A 25,278-nucleotide genomic window follows, 5' to 3' on the forward strand; every position below is an offset into this window, starting at 1 on the left:
TCACAGAATGGTGCAGAAACCTTTACGCTTAATCTCAAAAACAGAGGTCATCAATGCCAGCTTGGTGTCATTATAGGGTGGGTAGCGGATGGTGTTGAATTTCTCCAGACCTATGCAGCGCAAGAGGGTGCCGCGATGGTTAGTGAAGGTGTCAAAGCTGAACTTGCCATGGTACTTGCCAAATCCACTGTATCCTGCAACAACAACAAAAAAGCATATAGATCGAACCCGACTCACAGGTAGCTGCACAGCCTGGGCATATATCTTCAATACCTAAGGAGGGAGTGGGTGTACCCATAAAGCAGGGCTTCTGCACAACTATTGACAATTACTCTGCAGCCCATTTGGGGGGCTTGTGCACACATTACCTTGTATACCCTGAATGCTGCACAACTAAGCAAATAATCTAGCAGAAACCAACCAGGGTATAAGAGCAGAAACCTCTAGCAAAAAGATAGGGCAGCAATATATACATTACACATGGGCATTTTGCCCTGCAACATGGACGCTCTATAGAGGCAAACCCCAGACTTTTACATATTTCTCTAGCAATTCTGACAGTTCAAACTTTTTAAAAAACAAAGGGTGCAATCCTATCTTGTGCTGGAACAGGCAAGCCAGGAGGCTTGCACTGTATCCAGCACAAGATAGGGCACCGCAGTGGCTCAGCCAAAGGTAGGGAGAAATGCTTCCCCTTACCTCCAGGTAAGCCAATGCAGCCCCTATGGGTCTCCTCAGACTTGCACCACCTCGTGGCACCAGTCTGAAGAGAGCGGAGTGGCTTGAAGCCCCTCTGCGCTGCTCGGGGAATGGGGTTGGAATCCGGTGTAACTGCTGGGTCCCAGACCTGCCTATCACTCCCCACCCACCCATCCCCAGGGCCGCCCACTGCCCGCCCTGGAACACTTCCCCCCCCACCTTCTCCCAACCCACCCCAGAGCCTTGTGTCGGCCAAACTCAGCCGACGCAAGGCTCGGTCCTTCCATCAATGCAGAGGCTGAATTCAGCCTGCTTGGGGAACAAATTCTGCTGAATTCAGCCTCCACAGACTGGCACATCTCCACGCGCCAGCCTAACCGACTCACGAGGATGTGCAAACATGCCCTACGGAACATTTGTGACCCTCCTGGGCTGCCTCAGGGCACCTTAGGGTTGTGCCCTAAATCTTACAGTCCTGTAAGTGCTCCATAAATATGAAAGGGGGATTACAAATCTGAATACCAAGTAAACATTTCTTCTAGTATTTCTATGGGAATGGACGGCAACTGAGGGGTAAATTCTGCAAAAATTTAATAACCCTCAATGGCCTACTGTTACCTATGGCATGAATGCGTATGCTGGAATCTGGCCAGAATTTTATAGCGACTCTGTCATAGCTAGGAATCATGGGCGAAGGAGGGCTGTGGACCAGAGTGAATCAGGATGTTCCCTAGAAGCAAGAAGTGACCAGCCAGCTCTTTTAGGGCAATATCAGTTTTAGGAAAATAGGCCTTTCCAGGCAGTAAAATGGAAATGCTCCTTTTGCACTACCCAGACATTTTCCACAGCACTCTAAGCTTTAGGTACTTCTTTTCTGCCCACTTGCTTTTGGTGCACACCCATCAACTGATTTTCCAGGAATCTACACCTTTGAATAAGCCAACGCAGTTTGCAGTCTGGGAATAAATATTCCGGGAAAATCAGTTGATCTGTAAGCACGCAAAGTGATGGGGCAGAAATACCCAAAGGAATACCCTTATTAGGACTGCTCTTCTAAAACTTGTCACTGGCAAATAAATACTTTGTTAAAGTTGTATTCATTTTCCCCACAGTGTTTCTCATGAGGTTTGAGCCAACATAATTCGTGCTAGGAATCCTGCTTCCAGCAAGTGTATTGTTTGAAATAGTGATCTAGGTGTAGATTTGGGTGTAGAGGCTTATTTTGGGTAGTCACTCCAACAAGCCATTTCAAGCAGTAAGTTGGCCAAGGCTTCCACACTGGTGGATCTTCTAAAGAATGAGGATTTAAGCCTTCCTCAGAAGCCAATATTCACCAGAAGCTTCTACTCTAGTTGGTGTCATATGTAAAGTTAAGAGAATTGTCCTCAGAGCAGTAAACTAGACGATTGTTATTTGCTATAATTTGCTTAAGAAAGGGTTCCAAGCCTGCTGTGTCAAACTGCAGGTTGGAGCTTGGCCTGGCAGAAAAGCTACTCACAAATCTACCCTGCCTGCTGCTTGGCAGGGCAGGCTGAGAGGCTTACATGCAATTAGTTTTTATGTTGCACTTTTTGCACGTGAACCACAATACAACAGAAGCAGCACAGAAGCCAAAAAGAAAGAAGACTGTTCCTCTTGTCTCAGAAACACTTTTGAGAGAGGAGAGCTGCTGCACAGACAGGGTCTTCCATGCTGCCGATCAGTGGTGTTGCTGGGGGGGTGCCAAAATTTTTAAAATCTTGGTATTTTCAAATAATACCAGCATGTTATATCTCATTCAATATGTGTTTTCATGCAGAATGCAATGGAACAAACCAAGTTGAAATATCTCTACTCTATCAAAAGTTATAGCCAAAAAACCAGCAGGGAATGGGGTGATGGTACACTGTCCAGGACTCTGCCTCACCCACCACATGGGAGGAGGTTCATCGTGGGGGTGACACAAACCCTACTGACGCCACCACTGCCTATGATACTGGAGGAAGTACCAGCTTAAGAGAAAGAGTGAATACAGAGGCAAGGGGAATAGTGGTCTAGTCATACCAATGCCGCCAAATGGTAGGGAGACTATAGCATTCTGCATCATGCAGTCATTTCCACAAAAGCCTCCACTGCTGGTGCAATCCAATACTTGGTGGACAACCTAAAGTGAGGAAAAGTACACAACAGTGTCAGAAACCCCATCCCTGCTGTTCTATATTTAGGATTTATCAGATCTTAGTTTTATAATATGGGGCGCTATGTAGACATAGCTATCAACAGTTTCTGTTTAGCAGAGCAATACCAAGTCGTGTTGTTCCTATACAAATGTTATCCCCTCAGTGTGTGGTGAGGAAAATGAAGCAACTTCTGGGAACTTTGACTAAAATGCCTTTAGTGCAATACTCAGAAGTAAGTCCCACTGTGTTAAGTGGGGCTAACTCCTACCTAAAGTGTGTATAGCAGTGGTTCCAAAACCTTTTAGCACAGGGATCCACTTTTTAAAATGACACTTTACCTTGCTTTATGAGCCTTAAGAAAAAGTTTCACTTTACCAGCCGCTCAAGCCTGTTTTTATCCTTTTTGCTATGGTGGGGGGGACTGCCTTCTGGAGCATTCGTTGAGCTCCACAGTCATCAGATTGGGACTGTTCTGGTAGCATTATGTTCCCCTTTCCCTGGCCTTCCTTGACAGCTGAGGTCCAATTACCTACTCATGAGTAAACACATATATATGGCTCAGTTTTGCCTTCCATAGGGCTCAATACAGATTCCTTTTCAGCTTGGAGGTAGGCTTCCTTCTCAAGAGTTTATTGGGTCCTACGTTCATTAGGACCATTCTGATGGTGTTGCATTCCCCTTTGAACTGGACCAGGCACATTTATCTACCTGTGAGTACTACAGATACTCAAGTATAAGTCAATCTCACAGGTAAGTCAAGGGCAGGTTTTGAGCCAAAAATCATGGAATTTTTGATGACCCTTGGGTAAATTGGGAGGTTAAACTTAGGGGCATGTCTGACTATAGTTTAGTCTGATTTTAGCTGAGGCCAGATCCGGAAAAATAACCTACCAGTCATTGTTACCTAAGAACTGTACAGTCTCTAATTTATTTTAAAAATAGTAAAAAAAAAATCCTAAGATACGTTTTTATTCATTAACATTTTAAATTCTGGTCTTCACAACATTTTTGTGAACAACATCAGAGTAAGTGCACTCTGAACAACATACCAGTAGAACCATTAATCAAATCCTTCTTTAAGGTGCCTGGTGTGTTAAGCCAGAGGCTTAACATATAACATATAACACATAACTGGGAGTGTGAAATTCAGTTCACAGCAGAGAGTCAAGCAACAAAGAATGAGAATGAGCAAGTGCAGCAACACATCGTTGCAACCTGATTTACTGAGAAGTTTACCCCATTGCTTTCCATTGGTGTTACTCTTAAGTAAAGTTGCACTGAATTGTAGCCTCAGACTTTATTTCAAATGGAAATGAGAATTACATCCTGGTGTTTAAAAAAACCAGACCTCTGCCAAACATTTGCAAAATGGAACAAGGGTGCAGAAGGGTCAGGTGTGATCCTGCCAAAGAGAACAAGGGGCACTTTATTTAATTGGAAGCATTGAGTCCTGGCTTACGTTTTTCTCAGGAGGAGCAAAAAGGTTAACTTCGGCTGCAGCTTGCCCTGAAGGGGATGCTCTGGAAACTAACTGCTCTAATTCTCTCTGCATTGCCCTCTTGCTCTCCTCTTGGCTTCTCCTGTCTGCAAGACTTGCCTGAACAGCCCTGACCCATGAATGACCTTGCAGATAAGGTGAGGAGATTATCTAAGTCTGATTTGTTGGCAAAAATTTCTCGCCTTATAGGCGAGTATCTATGGTGCACATGCACGTGCAGCCTGCGACCCACCAAAAATTAGGTCGTGACCCACAGTTTGGAAACTGCTGGTGTATAGGATTGTAGCCCTAATTACTTTGAGTCATCATCCCTCCAAGCTCACCTCACCTATCCAAAGGAAAATGGCACTCAAATGCAGTGTAACAAAGGAAAGCATTTACATCCTGTTTGAAGGGAATTGAAAACACAGGTTTTAAAAGTAATCTAAAGCCACAAGTATAAATGGGAGCTATACTGGCACCTTATACTGAATAATGTTAGGAGACACGGAGGTAGGAGCTTAAGTTCAAGAAGTGGCTCTGTCACCCAAGTGGAGAATAGTCAGGTACAGATTTACCTCTCTGAGCACTAGATTTTTAAGGTACACATTCAAAAATGCTATTGAATTCATGTTAATGAATTTTGACATGAATTCATGTCCTCAATTCATGTCAATGAATTTTGTTCTCATACAAAATTTAGGGCTCTTAAGGCCCAATCCTATCCAACTTTCCAGAGCAGCTGCAGCTGCATTGCAACTGTGAGATAGGAAACAAGTGTTCTCCCCACCACAGAACACAGTTGACACAGTTGACACAGCTACATCAGCATTGGAATGTCAAATAGGATTGGGCCCTAAATTTCCTAGATCCAATTTTTTGTTTTTTACTGCAGTTCTAAGGACTTTTTTTTAAAGAACAAAGTTATATAAAGGGACATGGGTTACTGCTGACCATCTTGGATATTGTGGGATATAACTCTGTAGCATACCTTGTTGTTACAGGAGAAGGCATAGGCAGCCAGTGGGCGTGGCCTACAATTGATGAATGCGATGGCTGCATCCAAATCTGCCACAGTGACAATGGGCAAGACAGGTCCAAATATCTCCTCTTGCATGACTGGCTCCCATTCCTTCACGTCAGCCAGCACGGTAGGAGCTGTGGGCAGAAGTTTACATCAAGACATATGCTCATACTTGCTGCCACATCCAGCCATTCAAACACAACCTTAGCTTGCCCCAAAGTTGTCCTCCCTAGTGCTTAAGCATCAGTGGGATCTACCCGCACTGATGCAGCCTGAAGACTTCATAACAAGTCTTCTAGATATCAGTGATAGTGAGCCTCCCCGTCTCTCCCCCACACCAGTCCACTTGCTCACCAATATAACGGTCACACTCATCTGTCTCTCCACCAATGGCCACTCGGCCGCACTCCAGCAGTGCTCTGACACGACAAAATTCCTTGTCATTAACCATGCGGCCAAAGTCAGGCGAGTCCTGGGGTACGCAGCCGTAGAACTCGCGGATAGCTTGGCGCAGGCAAGGCATCAGTTTCTCCTGTGCTTCAACAGTGCAGAGCACATAGTCTGGTGCAATGCAAGTCTGACCAGCATTGAAAAACTTCCCCCATGCTATTCGATTAGCTGCATTCTGGAAATCGCAACAATCATCCACGTAGCAGGGACTTTTGCCCCCCAGTTCCAGAGTCAATGGTGTCAGGTTTTTGGCCGCTGCAGACATGATGATCTTTCCCACACGGGCACTCCCTGCAGAATTACAGCAAAATGTGGGCAGTCACAGAGAAATATCTTGGAACTGACATACTCAAAATGCCCCCACCCCAAATACTGCACTAAGAAACTCAAAAAGCAGAGATCACCTGTAAAGAAGATGTAATCAAAATTATTCTCCAGTAGTTTGGTGACATGTTCAGTGCCGCCTGTCACCACAGCAAAAGTATCCTGCAAAACAGGAGAGAAGTCTCATGTCTCATTACCTCCAGTCAGGCCTTCATCAGCCTTCCCATCACACAAACTTCTCCTGATCGTTTCAGGGGTTAAATATACATTACAAGCACACAGTTCTGATACTCTTTCTTAAAGGCCACTTTGCAAAAGGAGAATGTGCAAAAGGGAGTGGAAGAGGATATGCTTAACCTTTTTCATGCCTGTTTGCAGCAAGTTGCATGCAAGCATACTTGTGTACAAGTATACACTTTCCCCTCTTCGGATTCCCATGAGAGAAAAATGTGATTGCATGTGTGCGGGGGGGGGGGGGGGATTTAGAGCAGGGAAATGGCAGAAACCAAATCCAGCATTATGACTTAGTATCATGAAATTGTGCTAGCCCATTACAGTGCCTTCAAAAGTAGAGAGAAAATGCTTGGTCTTTACCAAAAGGAAATTTAAAGCTCATCAGCCCATAGTGAATGCTTCCCCTCCTTGTACAATAGGAATTCCCCTTGTACAATAATGTCACATATATAATATTTTACCTCCGATAAGTGAATCTGTAGTAACAGCAATCTTATACTTACAAACACAGTGGTTTACTAAATGATTCATCTTTTAATAGATGGGATTAGAACCAGAAATGATCCTTTCCATCTTTGAAACAGCAATGGTTGCTCCTTCAACCAAGGAGCACACAATGCCATGAGAGTGGGACTTAGTGCTTCTGCTGCCACAGAAAAAATCCCTACTCCCCCTACTGGAACCTATGACAATATGCCTCTCCTAGTGGCAATTTGCAGAAATTGACACTTGGGAGCAAACTACCACTTCTGGAATATATATTTTTGCTGTGCAAACAGTGGAGGGGATAAACATTTGCTCCTTGTGATTACTGAGCTCTGACCACTCCCTTTATTTTTCCCATCTGTTTACCTATGTCCCAATTCAAGATCAATAAGGGAAACACACTCCTTTAAATCAGCACCACTGCAGAAAGACTGCATGGCCAAGCAGACAGGTTGTTTTCTGGATTCTTTGTCTTCATCTGGTCCAGCCAGGACAATAGTCCTTGCCAGCCCACCTGCTGTGACAGGCATGCACCAGATTATTGGACATTTGAGCACACCTGACCAGCTCAGAGATCAGATAGATATGCCCAGGCACTCAAAAACTACCCAATAGGACAGAGTGTGACATCACTCAACTTAGATTGAGTTGGGTGTTCATGGGTCATGGGTGTTCCAGCTTGGCTTCCTCAGAGAAAGCGTCTGTGTGTGGTCAAGCTCTTATTCACCTTCATAGGGATCAGAGAGGTGTAATGCAGTCAGAAAAGCTAAGGTCCTGAGCAACTACAGATAGGGACCAGTGAGCTAAGATTATGGAACATTATGGAATTCTTTTGCTTTTAAGCTTGCCTGTAATTGCTTTCGTGTATTTTTTCTAAGATCCGCACCTGGGCACTTGTGCACCCAAGGTATTTTCCAACCTTGCTCGTTTTATTCTTTCCTTCTAGTTTTATCCAGCCCAGACCCCAACCCCTATTTCATTTTAAATAAATTCTCATTTTGTGTTTTAATTCTTTACTTACCAGTACTTGGTTGAACTTGGAGCCTTGACCTGGTCCTCCTCAACCCTTGGCTACACACACCATTGGTTAGATTTGGGGGAAATTCTCCATGTAACTTGGAGGGAGGCTTCTGAGACTGATCTGTCTCGATCTGACTTTGGCCACAATCCTAACCAACTTTCCAGCACTGACATAAGGACAGTGCAACTCTGAGGTTAAGGGAATAAACATTGCCTTACCTTGAGGAGGCCTCCATGACTATCCCCAACTGCAGGATGCAGCAAACGCCCCTCGGGCACAGCTATGTCAGTGCTGGAAAGTTGATTTGGATTGCGCCCTTTGTCCTCATGGTGGCAGTGAAGTCTACTGATTTTGGCCCTGAGACAGGGCAGACCAAGGGAATGAAGCACTGCTTTCAGGGTCTCTCCCCCCCCCCCCAATACACCTCTCTGTGTACCAAATCATATCCATACCTGCTACGGTCATTAGCAGCTTCAAAGGACTACTTCCAGCCCACAGGTGTATACATTTGATCCCTATTGCATATATGCAATGTTGGTCAGAAATGGTTTAAACTTGTCTGCTAAAGTGTAATGTATTCTCTAGTTTTGTCCATAACAAGCCTCACTCCACCCATAAGCATGTAAAACAATGAGGAACACAGATTTGCAATTAGCAATCTTCTGCATGTGCCTACTGCACCTTGCTGCACTCACTTGAATATACATGAATATATTCTGAATGCTGTCTCTGGCTCCAGCATCCTTATCCTGATGGGATCAGTACTGACATCATACACACTAAGGAAGTGCAACAGCCACAGTTTTCAAAAGCAGAAAGAGGGTATATCATGAACTACTGTGAACAGGAGCTACATTTTGAGGAGAAAATAAAATAGGTTTAGGACCTTACCGAATCAAGATAGCATGGCAGAAATTCAGCAAGGAGCCTTGCAGTGCAGGGGCTACGTGCTGCAGGTTTGATAATTGCACAATTTCCTGGTGGGAAAGAAAAACACATTACTATGGCAGCAAGAGATACACAAATCCACCACCTTCCAGGATTCAGTTAGCAGAAGCCACCATCAAAAGAACAGCAGAACAAGAGGGTCCACAGGTAATAGTTGCAGCAGGATTTGGGATGGAAGCTTCTCACTTACCAGCTGCAATGGCCCCTACCAGAGGTGCCAAGATGAGATTGATGGGGTAGTTATAAGCTCCAATGATTAGTACTACACCAAATGGGTCCTTGCGAATGAAGGCACAGTCAAGCTGCATGGCCTACAAGAAGATGAGGATAGGAAAATTCCATAGATCACAGTCAGAATACAGCAGAGCAAGTTATTTGTTTACTTATTTATATCCTGCCTTTCTCCCACACCAATGGGACTCAAGGCAGCTAACAATAACAACCATAAAATCAATACAATATTAAAAACAATTAAACATTAAAAACAATTAAAACATTAAAACACCCAGGATCATGACAATTTAAAATCACTAAAAAGCACCATCCCTCTGTGTCAATTAAAAGCTTTCATAAATAAGGTCTTGAGGCCCTGCTGAAAGGTCTCTAGAGAAAGGGAGCTGTTCTTACTTCCAGGGGAACAGAATTTCATAAATGGGGTGACACCACCAAGAAGGCCCTATTCTTAGCCGCCGCCACCCTCACCTCACCTCTGAGGCAGCGGCCTGACAGAGTCAAACCAACGAGCCCCAGCAACCACACTGGTGGCCACACTAGTTGCAGTTTCCAAACCAACTTCAGAGGCAGCCGCACATAGAGCACGTTACAGTAATTAATCTAGATGTCACTAGAGCAGGGGTCACTGTGGCCAGGTCTGAGTGACCCAGGTATGGTCGAAGCTGGCAAATCAGACAAAGCTGAGCAAAGGCTTCCCTAGCTGCAGTCGCCACCTGGGACTCCAGGAGCAGCTGCAGATCCAGGAGAAACCCCAAGCTGCAGACCTGCTCCTTCAGAGGGAGTGCAACCCCGCTTGAGTTAAAGAGTTACAGAAATGAAAATGCTTGTTTGGCTCCACTGTATAGGCTCACCAGTAGTGGTCTTTCCTTTCAATTAATACTTGGCCTAGCTAACCTAATCATTCATTTGTTTTACATTTACTTTTCTCAACTTTGCCAAAGGGCCTGCAAGGCCCAAATCATATTGGAGATGAAAACATGTAATACCTTACTGATTTTTTTAAAACCACTTCTTCCTAAAAATTTTCAATGCCCCATTTAAGTTCATCAAAGCTAGCCAATATGTTACCCTGCACATGCCCGATCTCATCTGATCTCGGAAGCTAAGTAGCATCAGGCCTGGTTAGTACTTGGATGGGAGACTGCCTGGGAATACCAGTTGCTATAGGCTTATACCAATAGTCTTTCAAGACTGAAGGTTGCCAACCACAGCCAATATGTGCATCAGAGTAGATCAGATGTAAATGGATTGAACTTCCACTGTTAGATTATGTTTTGGAGAGCATGATATCCCTAGAAGATATGCATATTAAGCTTAAGGAGGTTTTCATACATGACACTAAAAGCACGTTCAAACTTTTTGTGCCCTATTTGTGCCCAAACTGCATATAAAGTGAAGGGCCATTTCAGTCATTGTAGGTTTTGCATTTATGCAACAGATTCATGAAAAGTAAGGGAGCTTTCAGCATATTGTGCGAAATGCACCAAAACAATATACCATAGTAAAATGGGTTTACACAGGCTGCAGATGTAGTCTTACAAAAGCAGTTCAAGACTTCTACTCTTCAAAGTGAGCATCTGAACAACACGTTTGAAAGGGGAGAGATACCAGACCAATCTTCAATTTGATTACATAGCACAGCCTCTGTTCCCTTTTCTTCTTCAGGCAAAGGCCCATCTTTTTCCCCTTTAGTTTACATTTCCTCCCATCTTAATCTGGCCTCCTTACTAAGGGTTTGTCCACACATTCATCCTTCATCCAGCAGCACAGGTTGTTGAGTGCAACATTCACTTCATTCTTTGTTACAATAATTTCGAGCTCAGTTTCAAAATGGGGCTGTAGGGGAAGACAAAAAGATATTAGTGTAGCCCACACCAGACTTCAGACAGTATGAACTTAAACAGTGCGCCTCCATACAGAAGGTGGAGGATAATTATTGTCTAGTCAGAACGTCATTCAGACCACCACACTCACCTTGCGCATATCTTGGTACTGGGCATGCATGATATCTGTTTTCTTCTCATCCAGGAATTGACCAATTGCCTCCAGTTGCTGCTTCCGATACTCCATAGGGCGTGTCTTTCCTGTTAGCCAGGTGGCCTTCAGACTAGTGACCAGGCCAGCATAGGGGTTTGAGCTGGGGAGAAAGCATATAGATGCACACAGAATTAAAGGGCTTCACAGGTAGTGTTGTCAACATCATTCCTTAAGGCAGAATGCCTCATATCGTCCTTGCTGGAAATTTGTTTCAGAGCTAGTGTAGTGCTAGGAGTCTTACAAAATACTCCTAGGCATGTCTATTCAGACATGAATGCCACTGAACTCAATGGAACTTACTACCAGAAAAGTAAGCTATAAATCAGGACTCCCCAATTTGAACCTCTTAATTTTTCAGTCTGAATTTCGTGTCTGCTATGAACTCAATATGTCAGCAAGCCACTCCCTCACAGACTCAGCTCCCCAGCTACAATAAGGCTTACCTTACAAGATTGTTGTAAGAATTACAACACAAAAATTCACTGCAAGCACTTTAAACACTTAAAAGCTCTATACAAATGCCAAGTATTATTTTGCCTTTCCTTGAAAACTTACTAGTGGGTTCCATCACCCACCCAGGGGGTTTAATCTATTGCTTAACAGCCTCTTAGAACATAAGCCTTAAACTGTCAGATGATTGGTCCATCTATCTCACTAGTGTCAATAATGACTGACAGCAGCTATCCACCTGTAACAAGCGCCAAATTGAAGCAGAGAAGAACGTTCTGCTCACTGTTTCAAATGTGTGAATGTGCAGAAAAAAAGAACTGTAACCCAGCTCTAGTACAGTACATACATCCGCTCATGATCATGCATCACAAAAGCTCATGGCTTTATACAAGGAGGCCCTTTCTAGATTTCTGGGTCAACTGCCAGCTCTATCACTGCTCATTTTAAGCAGAACCCATTGCAAAGAATGTCTAAGACTCTCCCAATTTAAAAGCCCATTACTGATCCCTGGGACTTCTGAATGCCCAATGATGTTTATCTAGAAGTTAGTTTTACTGCCCTGTTACTGTGTCTGACTATAGGTGGGCAGGAGGTCTGGTCTAGATGGTAGAGCCTCCGTTTGCCTGAAGAGAACAGCTGAAGGTCGCCAGTTCGAGGCCACTGGCACTGTGAACTGCGAGACCTTGAAGCAGCTGACAAGCCGAGCTGAGTTTTTCCATCTGCTCTTTGGCCGCCCTTCAAGTGAGATATGAAGGATTGTCAGCTTGCGTGGGAGGAAACTGGAGGCCAGAATGTAATACCAGATCATAAAAAGATCCATCTGAAATGTTGTAGTTCTTGAAAGACAGAACCTTCTTCAATTGTAAAAATCCCTATAGGGATTTAGTATAGCCTGTCTGTGTAAACCGCCTTGAAATAAATTCTGAGGAGAAATCTGACGACCATAATACCTGTATTATTATTATTATTATTAGTAGTAGTAGTAGTAGTAGTAGTAGTAGTAGTAGTAGGTGGTGGTTACATTCTGCCCAGCTTGAGTTTCCCTTCATTTTTTATTAGTGATAAATAACAATTGAGCCCACCACTCTTGAGTTGCCCCCCCTTTTTTAACCAATACATGGACTCTCTCTCTCTCTCTCTCTCTCTCTCTCTCTCTCTCTGGATGAAAGCAGCTTCTGTAGTCGAGACCCACAGTTTAGGTTTAAATTTAACCAATCCCATTCTTTTCCCTGTAGGCCCAGTCCAGGATTAGGATTACCCAACAGGATTAGGATTAGGATTAAGATTACTCAACAGGAAGAGAAAATCACTTTGTTATCTGTTCAAAGGTATGCGCTTTATGCGCTTTATCTGCTTGACATCGCCCACGCTCAGATTAAGCCAGCACAGATTGTGCGTGCCTGAGCGATGATGATGAAGCACTTTGTTCATGGATTAGCAGACTGAGACATCTTAAAAACTGCCTGACCCAGGTCAGAGAGATACAACACAATTGCTGAGGAAATGGAATTGCTCCTATTGCAAGAGGCTTCATGCTGTGAACCTTTGCAGTTAAACCCGTTGATTTTTACCTGATGGGTGTGGCGTAATGCAAAACGTACTGGAAAAAGTCACTGTGCACAATCATGTAGTGGCTGCCAAAGAGGAATGACTGTGTGACTAGTTGTAGTGACCACAGCAGGGTACCTGAATAGAAATACGGTGGGGGCCTTGGCCTGGGTGCTGCCCCTTATTTCCTTGCAGTGCAGTGGTCCCAACCCTTTTAGCACCAGTACTCACTTTATAAAACAACAGTCTATCAGGACCCACCTACCTTTACAAGAATAAAATTGCACTTTACCAGTCGCTCAAGCCTTTGTACTATAGTGGAGAAACCACCTTCTGGAGCATTTGTTGAGCTCTACGTTCACCAGAGGAGGACCATTCTGTTGGTCTTGCATTCCCCTTTGCCTGGCCTTCGATAATAGTGGAGGCATGTCCACCTACTCATGGCACATCCACCTACCACATGCATATGTGGCTCAGTTTCACTTTCCATAGGGCTCAATACATTTTCCTTGGGGGGAAGCTTGGGGGGGAGGGGACTTCCTTCTTGAGAGTTTTTGGTGCCTGCATTCATTGGATTGGGACCATTCTGGTGGCACTGGATTCCCCTCTGCCTGTCCTTTAAGGTGGACCAAGGTATGCTTGTCTACTCATGTATAAACATGCATATGCTGCTCCTTTTGGTTTCCACAGGGGCCAATACATTTTCCTTGTCAGCTATCAATCAGCTTGTCATAAGAATATAAGAACATAAGAAGAGGACTGCTGGATCAGACCAAATGTCCATCTAGTCCAGCTTCCTGTATCCCATAGTGGCCCACCAGATGCCTCAGGAAGCACGCAATACAACCAGAGACCTGCATCCTGGTGCCGTCCCTTGCATCTGGCATTCAATATGGCCTACTTTTAAAACCAGGAGGTTACACATGCCATCACAGTTTGTAATCTGTGTTGGACTTTTCCTCCAGAAATTTGTCCAATCCCCTTTTAAAGGCATCTAGAGCAGATGCTACCACCACTACCTGTGGCAAGGAGTTCCACAGACTAATTACAAAGTCAGTTTCATGATCCACCAAAAATTGGGTATTAGCCCACTCGTGGGTCCTGACCCACAGTTTGGGAACCACTACAAATGGGAAGATAGCAGCCTGTTATGTTTTTCTGAATGGAAGAATTCTATAAGAAAGGATACCACCTGCAGCTGAAATATGCATGCAAGTTTACACTTTCCTTAGAAGAAAATGTTGAATTTCTGGTGCAGTGCCTACCAGGCCTTGTAGTTAGAGCAGTGGTTCCCACACATTTTGCACAGGGACCTACTTTTTAGAATGAGACACTGTCAGGACCCACCAGAAGTGATGTCATGATTGGAACAGACATCATCAAGCAGGAATATTTTGGACTATCCTAGGCTGCAATCCTACCCACACTTACCCAGGAGTAAGTCCCATTGACTATCATTGTTAAAAGAATATACATTGCAGCTTGTTAAAAGTACAGATCTGTAACATTTCCCCAAGTGCAGTCACACTGCATGGTAGCATCAAGTTTAAAATATTAAAAATTAAATATTGAAATGAATGGGGACCCACCTGAAATTGGCTCGTGACCACCTAGTGGGTCCCAGCCCACAGTTTGAGAAACACTGAGTTTGAGAATTCAGATACCTTTGAGAAACATTTTCTCTGCCATGACACTGGTTACTTGGGCATGCTTATTTTCCATTGCATGGAACAGTAAATGTCATCCCCATACAGCGTTTTTGGCATGTAGGATCCGGCCCACAGACCAGGATTTGGCCCCTGCTGTATTTTATATTGTTTTAGCTGTTTTAAATTGTTTTATGCTGTAAGCAGCCGTATGGGCAGCCAAATGACAAATGTGGTTCAGTATAAACAAGTGCAAAGTGATGCACACAGGGGCAAAAAGAGTCACAATTTCACATGATAAGGCAGTGATGAACCAAGAAAGAGATCTTAGAATTGTGGTGGATAGGTCAATGAAAATGTCAGCCTGGAAACTGTGAAGGTGGCAGATTCCATCCAAGGGTTCATTAAGAAAGGGCTTGAAAGTAAGACTGCTGCTATTATAATGCACCAATACAAATCAACGGTGTGATCACTGTTGGAATACTGTGTATAGTTCTGGTTGCCGTGAATCAAGAAGGATACTGTAAAGCTGAAAAAGGTACCATAAAAAGGAACAATCAAATTGCCTTTCTTACAAGGGAAGGTTATGAAATTTGGTGCTTTTTAACTGGAAGGAAGATGATTAAGGGAGAATGTGGTTGAAATGTATTTCCTTTTTTCATACCTATCACAATACTAGAATAAGGGGTCATTAGATGAAATTGATTGGCAGGAGATTTAGGACAGACAAAATGAGGCACTTCTTTGCACAGTGTATAATTTGTCTGGGGAACTCATTGCCATAAGGTATAGTGATGACTTTAAAAAGGGGTAAGGCAAATTCTTGGAGGATGAGTCTATAAGTGACTGCTCATATGATGGCTATGTGCTACCTCCTTGTTCTATGGCAGTATGCCTCTGAATAGCAGTTCTAGGAGAGCTATGGAGGAGAAGTATGCCTACTCTCCTCCAACCTGAGCATAAAGAATCCTATTTAACTGATTGGTACGGAAGTACTGTAAATGTATGTAGGATAGAGAGGGTTGTGTGTCTTATTTTGATCATACTAAATGATCTTTTCAGGCGACATGTGAAAACAGACCCTCAATGCTTTCAGATTACTCATAATACCCTGAAAAGAATAGAAGCCAGTAACCATTAGTCTCAGGACTTTTCCTTACCTGGATGTGCACTGCTTGTCTTCGCTATGCTGGGGAATGTCCTCGAGTCTGTGTTGCTGCCTTGTATTTTTCTGTCCTGCACAGGTAGTGCCCTGCTGTTGTGTTGTGTTCTGTTGTCCTGCACAAGCAGTGCCCTGCTGTTGTGTTGTGTTCTGCTGTCCTGCACAAGCAGTGCTCTGCCTGCCTGTACTATTGAGAGGAACATCATAGAGTTTGTGTTTTGGTTTCACAGTCTGCTGTCCTGCACAGGTAGTGCTCTGCTTGTCTTTATGGTGGAAAGAATCCTCCAGGAGTTTGGGGTTTTGGTCCACATTTTGTTGATCTACAAACACAGTGCTACAAACATAGTGCTTCTCTTCAAGTTGTTTCGGGAATACTGGAATTTGGCGTTCTTGTCTTATGTCACGCTGACTTGCAAATATACTTTGCACTATTTCTTGAGCTAGAAAAAAAACACAAAAATAATCAATCAGATGTGATCCAGCTGGTAGAAATTTATACTGTTTTTAGCTTATACTATAAATGATTCTCTCCTATGAAAGGGAAAATGAAACTGTTGCAGTTATCTTCAGTGCTTGTTTAGGCAGCTCTAAACCTGTCTTAGGGCCCAGTCTATGCTGCACTGGTGCTGCATGGTAAAGCGGCACCAAAATGGCTACCGCTGTATCCTGCTGGGCTAGAGCAGCAGCCGGAAGACTCCTGGGATAAGAAAACATTAGTTCCCTTACCCTGTGTAGAACTCTGGTAGCCCCAATTGGCTGTGGTGAACCTCTCCAGCCCCACGCCCTAGGGCAAAGGTCTGTGATGGTGCCCCCCCCCTGCAGGATGTCACCCCCCTGTGCAAATCTGCCCCCCTTACCTGAAGCTTAAGGAGCCTCGCACAATGTCAGGGAAGCTTCCGGAGGCTTCCACAACGCTTTAAACTGTGCTTCCAGAAAAACAGAAGCACAGTTTCCGACCCTGTTGAGAGCCTCAGAGAGGCTTCTGCGGGGCCCTAAAGGCATTCACCCAGGGCATTCATCAAATGAATGGGAGGTTCACCATTGCCGGCTACTGCAGATCTGCACCAGCTACAGGCAGCCCAATCCTGAGTTGCCCAGGGCACACAACTGTGGCGGCACAGAAAATGGCTGCCACTGCATCAGGCACACCCAAGGCAGCTGCCAGTGGCACCTCGGGAGTGAGCAGTGAATCAAGAGCCTCCATGTAAGGTGGCAAGTCCTACAAAGAGGCTTTGGATTCAGGATTGGACTCTTAGAGTCCACACCTTTTACACGCCAAGCCCAGGATTGGACTCTTAGAGCCCAATCCTATGTCTGCCTATTCAGAAGTATGTATCATTATAGTCAATGGAGCTTACTCCCAGGAAAGTGTGGATAGGATTGGAGCCTTAGGGCCCAATCTTATCCAACTTTTCAGCACCTGTGCAACCATAATGCAACCATGAGACAAGGGAACAAATGTTCCCATACCTTGGGGAAGCCTCTGCGACTGCCTCCCCACCACAGGATGCAGTGCATGCCCCATTGGCACGACTGCACCAGTGCTGGAAAATTGGATAGGATTGGGCCCTTAGCTGGCTTAGAACTGAGGAGATCCAAGTTGGGCTTTGAAGCTTGGGAGGGGCAGAGGATTCGGCAGCAGCCTCTGCCACAGTTCCTGTCCCCCTCCAAGGACAAATCCATCTTCTGACCTGTCCTCCCTCAGCTCAGTTGAAAAGCAGATCCGCAAAACATGATAGAGCTCTGTGTAGCACAGATGATTATGGTGATGATTAAATGCAATTATAGCCCTCCTTTCCCCTACACTGTGGGCATCCACGCTGGCTAACAAAATATACAACTATGCAATCATATAATGATACTAGATGATTAATGTCATTGTTAATAATATTATATAATATATATTATTTTATAATAATACTGTATAATATATAAACAAACAAAGCAATAAACAACAAAACCTTCAGCAGCAGAAACTAACAGAGCTGCAATAAAATAGCAGAAGGTGGCAATTAGTGATGAGGGTTTTCTAAAACATTTTGGATCAGAACATTATATGTACTTGTGGTTTTAATTTTCCCCTTTAATTACAGATAAATAAACAAGGAGAGAGGGGGCTTCCCAAGGACTGTAATTTTAAAATAATTATTACCACTTTGAAACTGCCCAATTTAGCTTGTATTATACCCACTGATTGTTACTAATTAATTTTACAAAACAATCTATTTTTTTAGAAATGGAAAGCTTTCTGCAGAAAAATATAATTTTCAAAAATCTCCCATCTCACATCACAAGTATAGCCCAGTTCACATGTAGCAAGATGTGATGGCAGCAATTGTGTTAGAATTGGGTCATCATGACAGTCTTTCCTGAGGCAAAGAGTTTACAACCCAATTCTTTGCATGTCTACTCAGGTCAGTGGGGCTTACTCCCAGGTAAGTGTGCATAGGATTGCAGCCTTAGGGCCCAATCCTATCCAATCTTCCAGTGCCAGTGCAGCTGCTCCAGGACTGGGGGACAACACTCACAGAGGCCTCCTCAAGGTATGGGAAGATTTGTTCCCTTACCTCAGGGCTGCACTGGGGCTGCACCCGTGCTGGAAAGTTGGATAGGATTGGGCCCTCAGATATTTGCTGTCTTGCCATTCAATGCATGGGGAGGCACTGAACTCTGCCAAGACTTTCCCCCAGAAACTGCTTCTCCCCACCTGTTTTACATCTGACTGGGCTCTGAGATCAGCAGTAGCTATCACTGGGAGAAAAACAGTTGGGAGGAAACCTTTTGTATAGAGATGCACAGCTGGAGGACATGTTCAGTATCCCTACTTGCCTTCCAATGTAGTACTTGAAATTGCTCCCCAATCTCTGCCTTATAGGAATTTAGCACAGTCCATATTCTAACATTCAGGTCATGTTGCCCTACTGGCTGCTTTAAATTTAACTTCTGATGAAGGCATATCAAAAAGGTGTTTCACTTTGGCAACCATTAGAATCATAGAGGGAAGGAATCTTGGAGAATATCTAGTCCAATCCCCCAAACAGAGCAGACATCCTTGACAGGTGGCCATCCAGCCTTTTCCTGCCTAACTCCCAGATATTGCACATTAATTTTTTAATGGAATTTTTTTCTTTTTTTCTTTTGGAATTTTTAGGAGTCTTATAACAAATGGTTTTCTATACAGAAAGATCTACATAATCTTTTTGATAGGTAGAAATCAAGGTATATAAGAAAATGAAAACAATTGTATAAACCTTAATCAAATAAGTCAGCAAATAAATAGAGGCTACAATATGTGAGCTGCAGAGTTCTGAGAAAATTTGCAGTGCAATTCCATGCATGTTTACGCATAAGCAGCATTCCCTCTAAGCTGCACAGCCATGCAGCTCAAATTGGAGCCCTGCACAGCTTCTGACGTGGCACTCTGGAGCTCAGCAATGATTTCCAGTGGTGTTACTAGGGGAGTGACATGCATGGGGGGGGGGGTGATATACATGGGAGGTGTGTGTGTGTGTGACACCACTAGCAACCAAAATTGCTAAAATCTTGGTTTGTAGGACCATAAGAACATAAGAACATAAGAACAGCCCCACTGGATCAGGCCATAGGCTCATCTAGTCCAGCTTCCTGTATCTCACAGCGGCCCACCAAATGCCCCAGGGAGCACACCAGATACAAGAGACCTCATCCTGGTGCCCTCCCTTGCATCTGGCATTCTGACATAACCCATTTCCAAAATCAGGAGGTTGCGCATACACATCATGGCTTGTACCCCATAATGGATTTTTCCTCCAGAAACTTGTCCAATCCCCTTTTAAAGGCGTCTAGGCTAGACACCAGCACCACATCCTGTGGCAAGGAGTTCCACAGACTGACCACACGCTGAGTAAAGAAATATTTTCTTTTGTCTGTCCTAACCCGCCCAACACTCAATTTTAGTGGATGTCCCCTGGTTCTGGTATTTTGTGAGAGTGTAAAGAGCATCTCCCTATCCACTCTGTCCATCCCTAATTTTGGATGTCTCAATCATGTGTCCCCCCAGGCATCTTTTTTCTAGGCTGAACAGGCCCAAACGCCATAGCCTTTCCTCATAAGGAAAGTGCCCCAGCCCCGTAATCATCTTAGTCGCTCTCTTTTGCACCTTTTCCATTTCCACTATGTCTTTTTTGAGACCAGGTTCTTTGTGGTTTGTAGGACCGCATAATTTGGTTCTCTGCCCCTCCACACTCTTGTGGTTGAAGTAGGGAGATTCACGGCTCAGCTTCTGGTGCCTGAATGGGTGCCCAGCCTTTGGCTAAAGTCAGAGACTCTCATCTTCTACAGGTAATCATTTTACTTAGGGCTGTTCCTTAGGTTAAATGTATAATTTTGTCCTGTATGTGTATATTTAGCTTAAAGCAGCCAAAGTGGGAACGGGGGAATAAGGATCATTACTGCAATGTACAGTGAGGGTTATTTAACTTTCCCCCCTCATGTTTCAATCTGGACAAAAATCATCCCCTCCCAAACCTCCAGACAAAAACTGTTATTGGCACCATGGCAGCTCCTCTCCTGAAACAAAGATCAGCTTAAGGAGGACATAAGTGTGTTTCATCAGGCTGACAGTAAGAGGGGAAAGAGTTAAATACTGTCTTCCCATGTGTCATAGTCCTGATGAGTGCTATTGAAGTAAAAAAAAATGCTTTGAACTAAGCATTCAACAACCCTTATATAAACACAATTATATGTGTAGGTCCTGAACCTGAAAACCAGGTGATAGCAACATACCTGAAGGGTCTTTGACAGGCCCTCAGGAATTTGGGCTGGCTGTACAGGGCTGGCTGTGAGTAATGAATGTCCTGGTTTTGCATTTAAACAAGACTGCTGTCCCATTGTATGTCAGACAGGTACTGGCCCAGACAAGTACTGGCCAGGCCACATTCTCAGACTATTGTTTCTGTTTTTCTTTAGAGCTGGCCAAACAGGTCTGAGGCAACAGCATGTGAGTAAGAAAAAGCAGTTGAACATAAGAACAGAAGAGCAGTCCCACTGGATCAGGCCATAGACCCATCTAGTCCAGCTTCCTGTATCTCACAGCGGCCCACCAAATGCCCCAGGGAGCACACCAGATAACAAGAGACCTCATCCTGGTGCCCTCCCCTGCATTTGGCATTCTGACATAGCCCATTTCTAAATTCAGGAGGTTGCACATACACATCATGGCTTGTAACCCGTAATGGATTTTTCCTCCAGAAACTCATCCAATCCCCTTTTAAAGGCATCCAGGCCAGATGCCATCACCATATCCTGTGGCAAGGAGTTCTACAGACCAACCACACGCTGAGCAAAGAAATATTTTCTTTTGTCTATTCTAACTCTCCCAACACTCAATTTTAGCGGATGTCCCCTGGTTCTGGTATTATGTGAGAGTGTAAAGAGCATCTCCCTATCCACTCTGTCCATCCCCTGCATAATTTTGTATGTCTCAATCATGTCCCCCCTCAAGCGTCTCTTTTCTAGGCTGAAGAGGCCCAAACGCCGTAGCCTTTCCTCATAAGGAAGGTGCCCCAGCCCCGTAATCATCTTAGTCGCTCTCTTTTGCACCTTTTCCATTTCCACTATGTCTTTTTTGAGATGCGGCGACCAGAACTGGACACAATACTCCAGGTGTGGCCTTACCATGGACCCCTCTCCTCACCCTGCTTTGCCCCTTCCTCCCATTCTGCTTGACAATCACCACCCTCCCCCACTCTATTTCATCTCTCCCCCTTTGCAAAAGGGCCCAAAAGAAACTTTGTATCCCCCAATAAAATTCCTTTCAGAGGCCCTGCTTTCATCGACCTGTTGGTGTAGAGGGGAGAGGAAAGGATATTCCTCTCCCAATTCTGGGGCTCTTTAACCCCCCAAAATGGGTATGCTTGGCCCAGTTGCTCTGCATTTAAGTAGAAGAGCCATACCAATGTCCTTCCTGTCCCAATGTCATGGTCTTCAGCTTGAATAACAGTCATCTTTGACTCATTTGGTTCCTTCTTACTCATGCAGTTACAGAAACCCATCACTTCATGTTCACTCCTTGGGATCTCCAGATAGGGTTAGAAAAAGACCCTAGCCTGAAACCAGTGTAGCTAGATGGGCCAACACTTGAACTCTAACTTACAGCCCAATCATATGCATGCCTACTCAGAATTAAATCCCAATGAGTTCAGTGTGGTTTACTCCCAGGAAAGCATGCATAGGATTGCAGCCCAAGGCAGTTGCATATGTTTAATCTATGCACCTTTTCCTTTCCAGTTTCTCTGCAATCTGTACTTTCCCTTCTACACCTACTGCTAAAGCCCTTGCCCGTAAATTATAACCTGAAAGCAGTGCGCACAACCTAGTTGTTAGTGGTCCTTCTTCCCACTGTATCTTACATTTCTGCTCGTAATTCTGAATGCTTCCACTAAATTTCTTTTTCATTTGTTTCAGTGGTCCAGGTCTGGCCCAAGACCTCCTGTCACTTGGATATGGTACTAAATGCTGTCCCTCCTTTACCTGGTGGTGATGTGCCAGCCTCCGCTCTTCCTACTCTGTGGTCTGGAAAAGGAAGAGGGGAAGTCTTCCTTCCTCATCCACTCCATCATCTTCTTGCTTTTCCAATCAGGAAATGCGTAAGGAACAGCAGCAATGGAGGTGAATGGGTGGGTGACCCCCATCTCCAGTCTGCTGCCTGAAACAACTGACTCAGTTAGGTACATGGATGAGATACCCTGCTATGATTCCATCAATTCTCTCCTTAAACCTTTTTCTATCAAGGATGGGAAGGACATCCCAAATCTAGTTCTTACATTGAATTTGTTCATGGAGAACTTTTATATATACGTTTTATGTTTTCATTGATGTTGGATATTTGAGACATGTGCCTGTGGTCAGCCATCTGAGATGACTGATTCCCACATGTAAGTTATAATTTTGAGCAGCAGAACAAAGGAAGGAAGTACTTCTTTACACAATACATAATTAGCTTATGAAATGTGTTGCCCTAATGGCTAATGGCTAATGGCCTAATAGGCTAATGACCTAATCATCCTAATGGCTCCTAGCTTGGATGGCTTAAAAAAAATGCTTAACAAATCATTGGAGATCAGGTCTACCAGTAGCTCTTTGTTATGTAACTAAATGGAAGGAATCCCACTTCTTGAGAGACAGTATACCTCTGCATGTACTAATAAAATGCTTGGCCCTGACACACTTCATTCCTTACTTAATAGCAATGGATCCCCCTCTGGGAGCTCTTAGTAGCTAACCAAAGAGAACACAGTAGCTATGAGACTCACCTGTTATTTATTTCCAGCCTCTGACCAATCTACATTTTAATTACAGGCTTGACTTTGACATGCTTGTTTTTTAATAGTAGCTGGGGATGTTCTGGATTGGGATCTTGATGGGGGGGGGCGTCTTAATCAGGACCATGGCAGAGGCAGAGTTAACCCCCTACACACACGCACACAGCGGTCCCAAGCCACATTGCCTTCCCGTACAACTCTAATTGAGTACAGAAACATTATCATATGGCTTTGCCCTGAGTACCAGAATCTGAAGACAAGCTATCATGTTTCTGCTCTCTGAGCTTCCAGTGGCATCTGATTAGTTGTTGTAGCAAACAGAACTGTGGGCCTGATGGATTATCATCTGACATGGGAAGGCAGTTTTCTTATGTGAATGTAACATTCAATGAGCAATTAGCCCCCCCCCCCCGTGTGAAATTGCACTCCCTGCCCTTTGACCAAGTTATATCTCCTTTCATTCTTGAGTTTTCTCACATCTATTGCTGTCTCCCATCTCTTCTACCAGCCTCCTTTCTATCCTCTTCTCTGATTTCCATGCTTTCTGTCATGCTCTTCCCTATGCATAGAAAATCTCCTCCCTCTTACTGATCAAGTCTTATCTACTCCAACTGGAAGCAGTTTTCCAAACAGCGGTCTTTTCTAGGTCTCCTTCCTTTAACTGGAAGTCTTGGGGATTCAAGCTGGGATAGTCTATGCACATGATTTGCCATGTGTCCTCTCCATGTTCTTTAGTACGGTATATTATGCGAAACATATAATGCCCCCTGCTAATTGGGAAAAGAGGCACTTTTTCAAATGATATTCTCTTATATTTAGCAGAGGGAGAGTAATTGTCCTTATTCGCTCCAGTGCAGTGTCTTTTCCAGTGGCTGTTTTATGTTATTTCTCCTGCATATTTTAAGATAGTGAGACGATTTGGGACAGGTAGCCATTTAGTTATTTTACTTTCTCTGTAAACCATTTTGTCAACTTTTATGTTGAAATTAGTATATAAATATTCTTATTAATAAACATTGAAAAGTAATGCTGATGCTGGTTCAACGTTTTTTTCTGCTCTGTATGGAAGCCAGTGATTCTCAATTCTCTTGTTTCTCAGCAGACAAAGACAGTTACAAGGGGGAAAGGGCTAATGGAGGGCTCAGAGAGCAGCATCCAGAGTAAAAGAAAGCAGGCCTTCCCCTGCCAACTTTATCACTATTTGGCCATTTCAAGAGTAAGAGGCATGGTGTAGTGGCATAAGGAAAAAAATAAAAGGAAGAGAGTTGGATGGGTCCCTGGTGATGCATGCCCAATCAACCGCCACTATGAGGGAAGTCTGGCAGGTCCCTGCAGGTTTTAAGAACATAAGAACAGCCCCACTGGATCAGGCCATAGGCCCATCTAGTCCAGCTTCCTGTATCTCACAGCGGCCCACCACAGCGGCCCAGGGAGCACACCAGATAACAAGAGACCTGCATCCTGGTGCCCTCCCCTGCATCTGGCATTCTGACATAGCCCATTTCTAAAATCAGGAGGTGGCACATACACATCATGGCTTGTAACCCGTAATGGATTTTTCCTCCAGAAACTTGTCCAATCCCCTTTTAAAGGCGTCCAGGCCAGATGCCATCACCACATCCTGTGGCAAGGAGTTCCACAGACCAACCACACACTGAGTAAAGAAATATTTTCCTTTGTCTGTCCTACCTCTCCCAACACTCAATTTCAGTGGATGTCCCCTGGTTCTGGTATTATGTGAGAGTGTAAAGAGCATCTCTCTATCCACTCTGTCCATCCCCTGCCTAATTTTGTATGTCTCAATCATGTCCCCCCTCAGGCGCTTCTTTTCTAGGCTGAAGAGGCCCAAATGCTGTAGCCTTTCCTCAGAAGGAAGGTGCCCCAGCCCCGTAATCATCTTAGTCGCTCTCTTTTGCACCTTTTCCATTTCCACTGTCTTTTTTGAGATGTGGCGACCAGAACTGGACACAATACTCCAGGTGTGGCCTTACCATCGATTTGTACAACGGCATTATAACATTAGCCGTTTTGTTCTCAATACCTTTTATAATGATCCCAAGCATAGAATTGGCCTTTTT

General features: G+C 44.2%; 1 protein-coding gene across 1 annotated transcript; it reads right to left on the minus strand.

Moving 5' to 3' along the window:
* LOC136644885 (aldehyde dehydrogenase family 3 member B1-like) lies at positions 1-22,570 on the minus strand. The gene is made up of 12 exons (XM_066621086.1): positions 22,410-22,570; positions 15,910-16,086; positions 14,270-14,283; positions 11,031-11,197; positions 10,785-10,892; positions 9,013-9,133; positions 8,766-8,851; positions 6,214-6,295; positions 5,714-6,100; positions 5,327-5,493; positions 2,743-2,842; positions 1-194 (listed from the first exon to the last, which is right to left on the minus strand). The coding sequence occupies exons 1-12, from the start codon at positions 22,568-22,570 to the stop codon at positions 1-3; spliced, it is 1,764 nt and encodes a 587-aa protein (XP_066477183.1).
* Positions 22,571-25,278: the final 2,708 nt, after the last annotated feature.

The sequence above is a fragment of the Tiliqua scincoides genome, chromosome 1 (genome assembly GCF_035046505.1).
Source record: "Tiliqua scincoides isolate rTilSci1 chromosome 1, rTilSci1.hap2, whole genome shotgun sequence".
Classification (NCBI taxonomy): Eukaryota; Metazoa; Chordata; class Lepidosauria; order Squamata; family Scincidae; genus Tiliqua; species Tiliqua scincoides.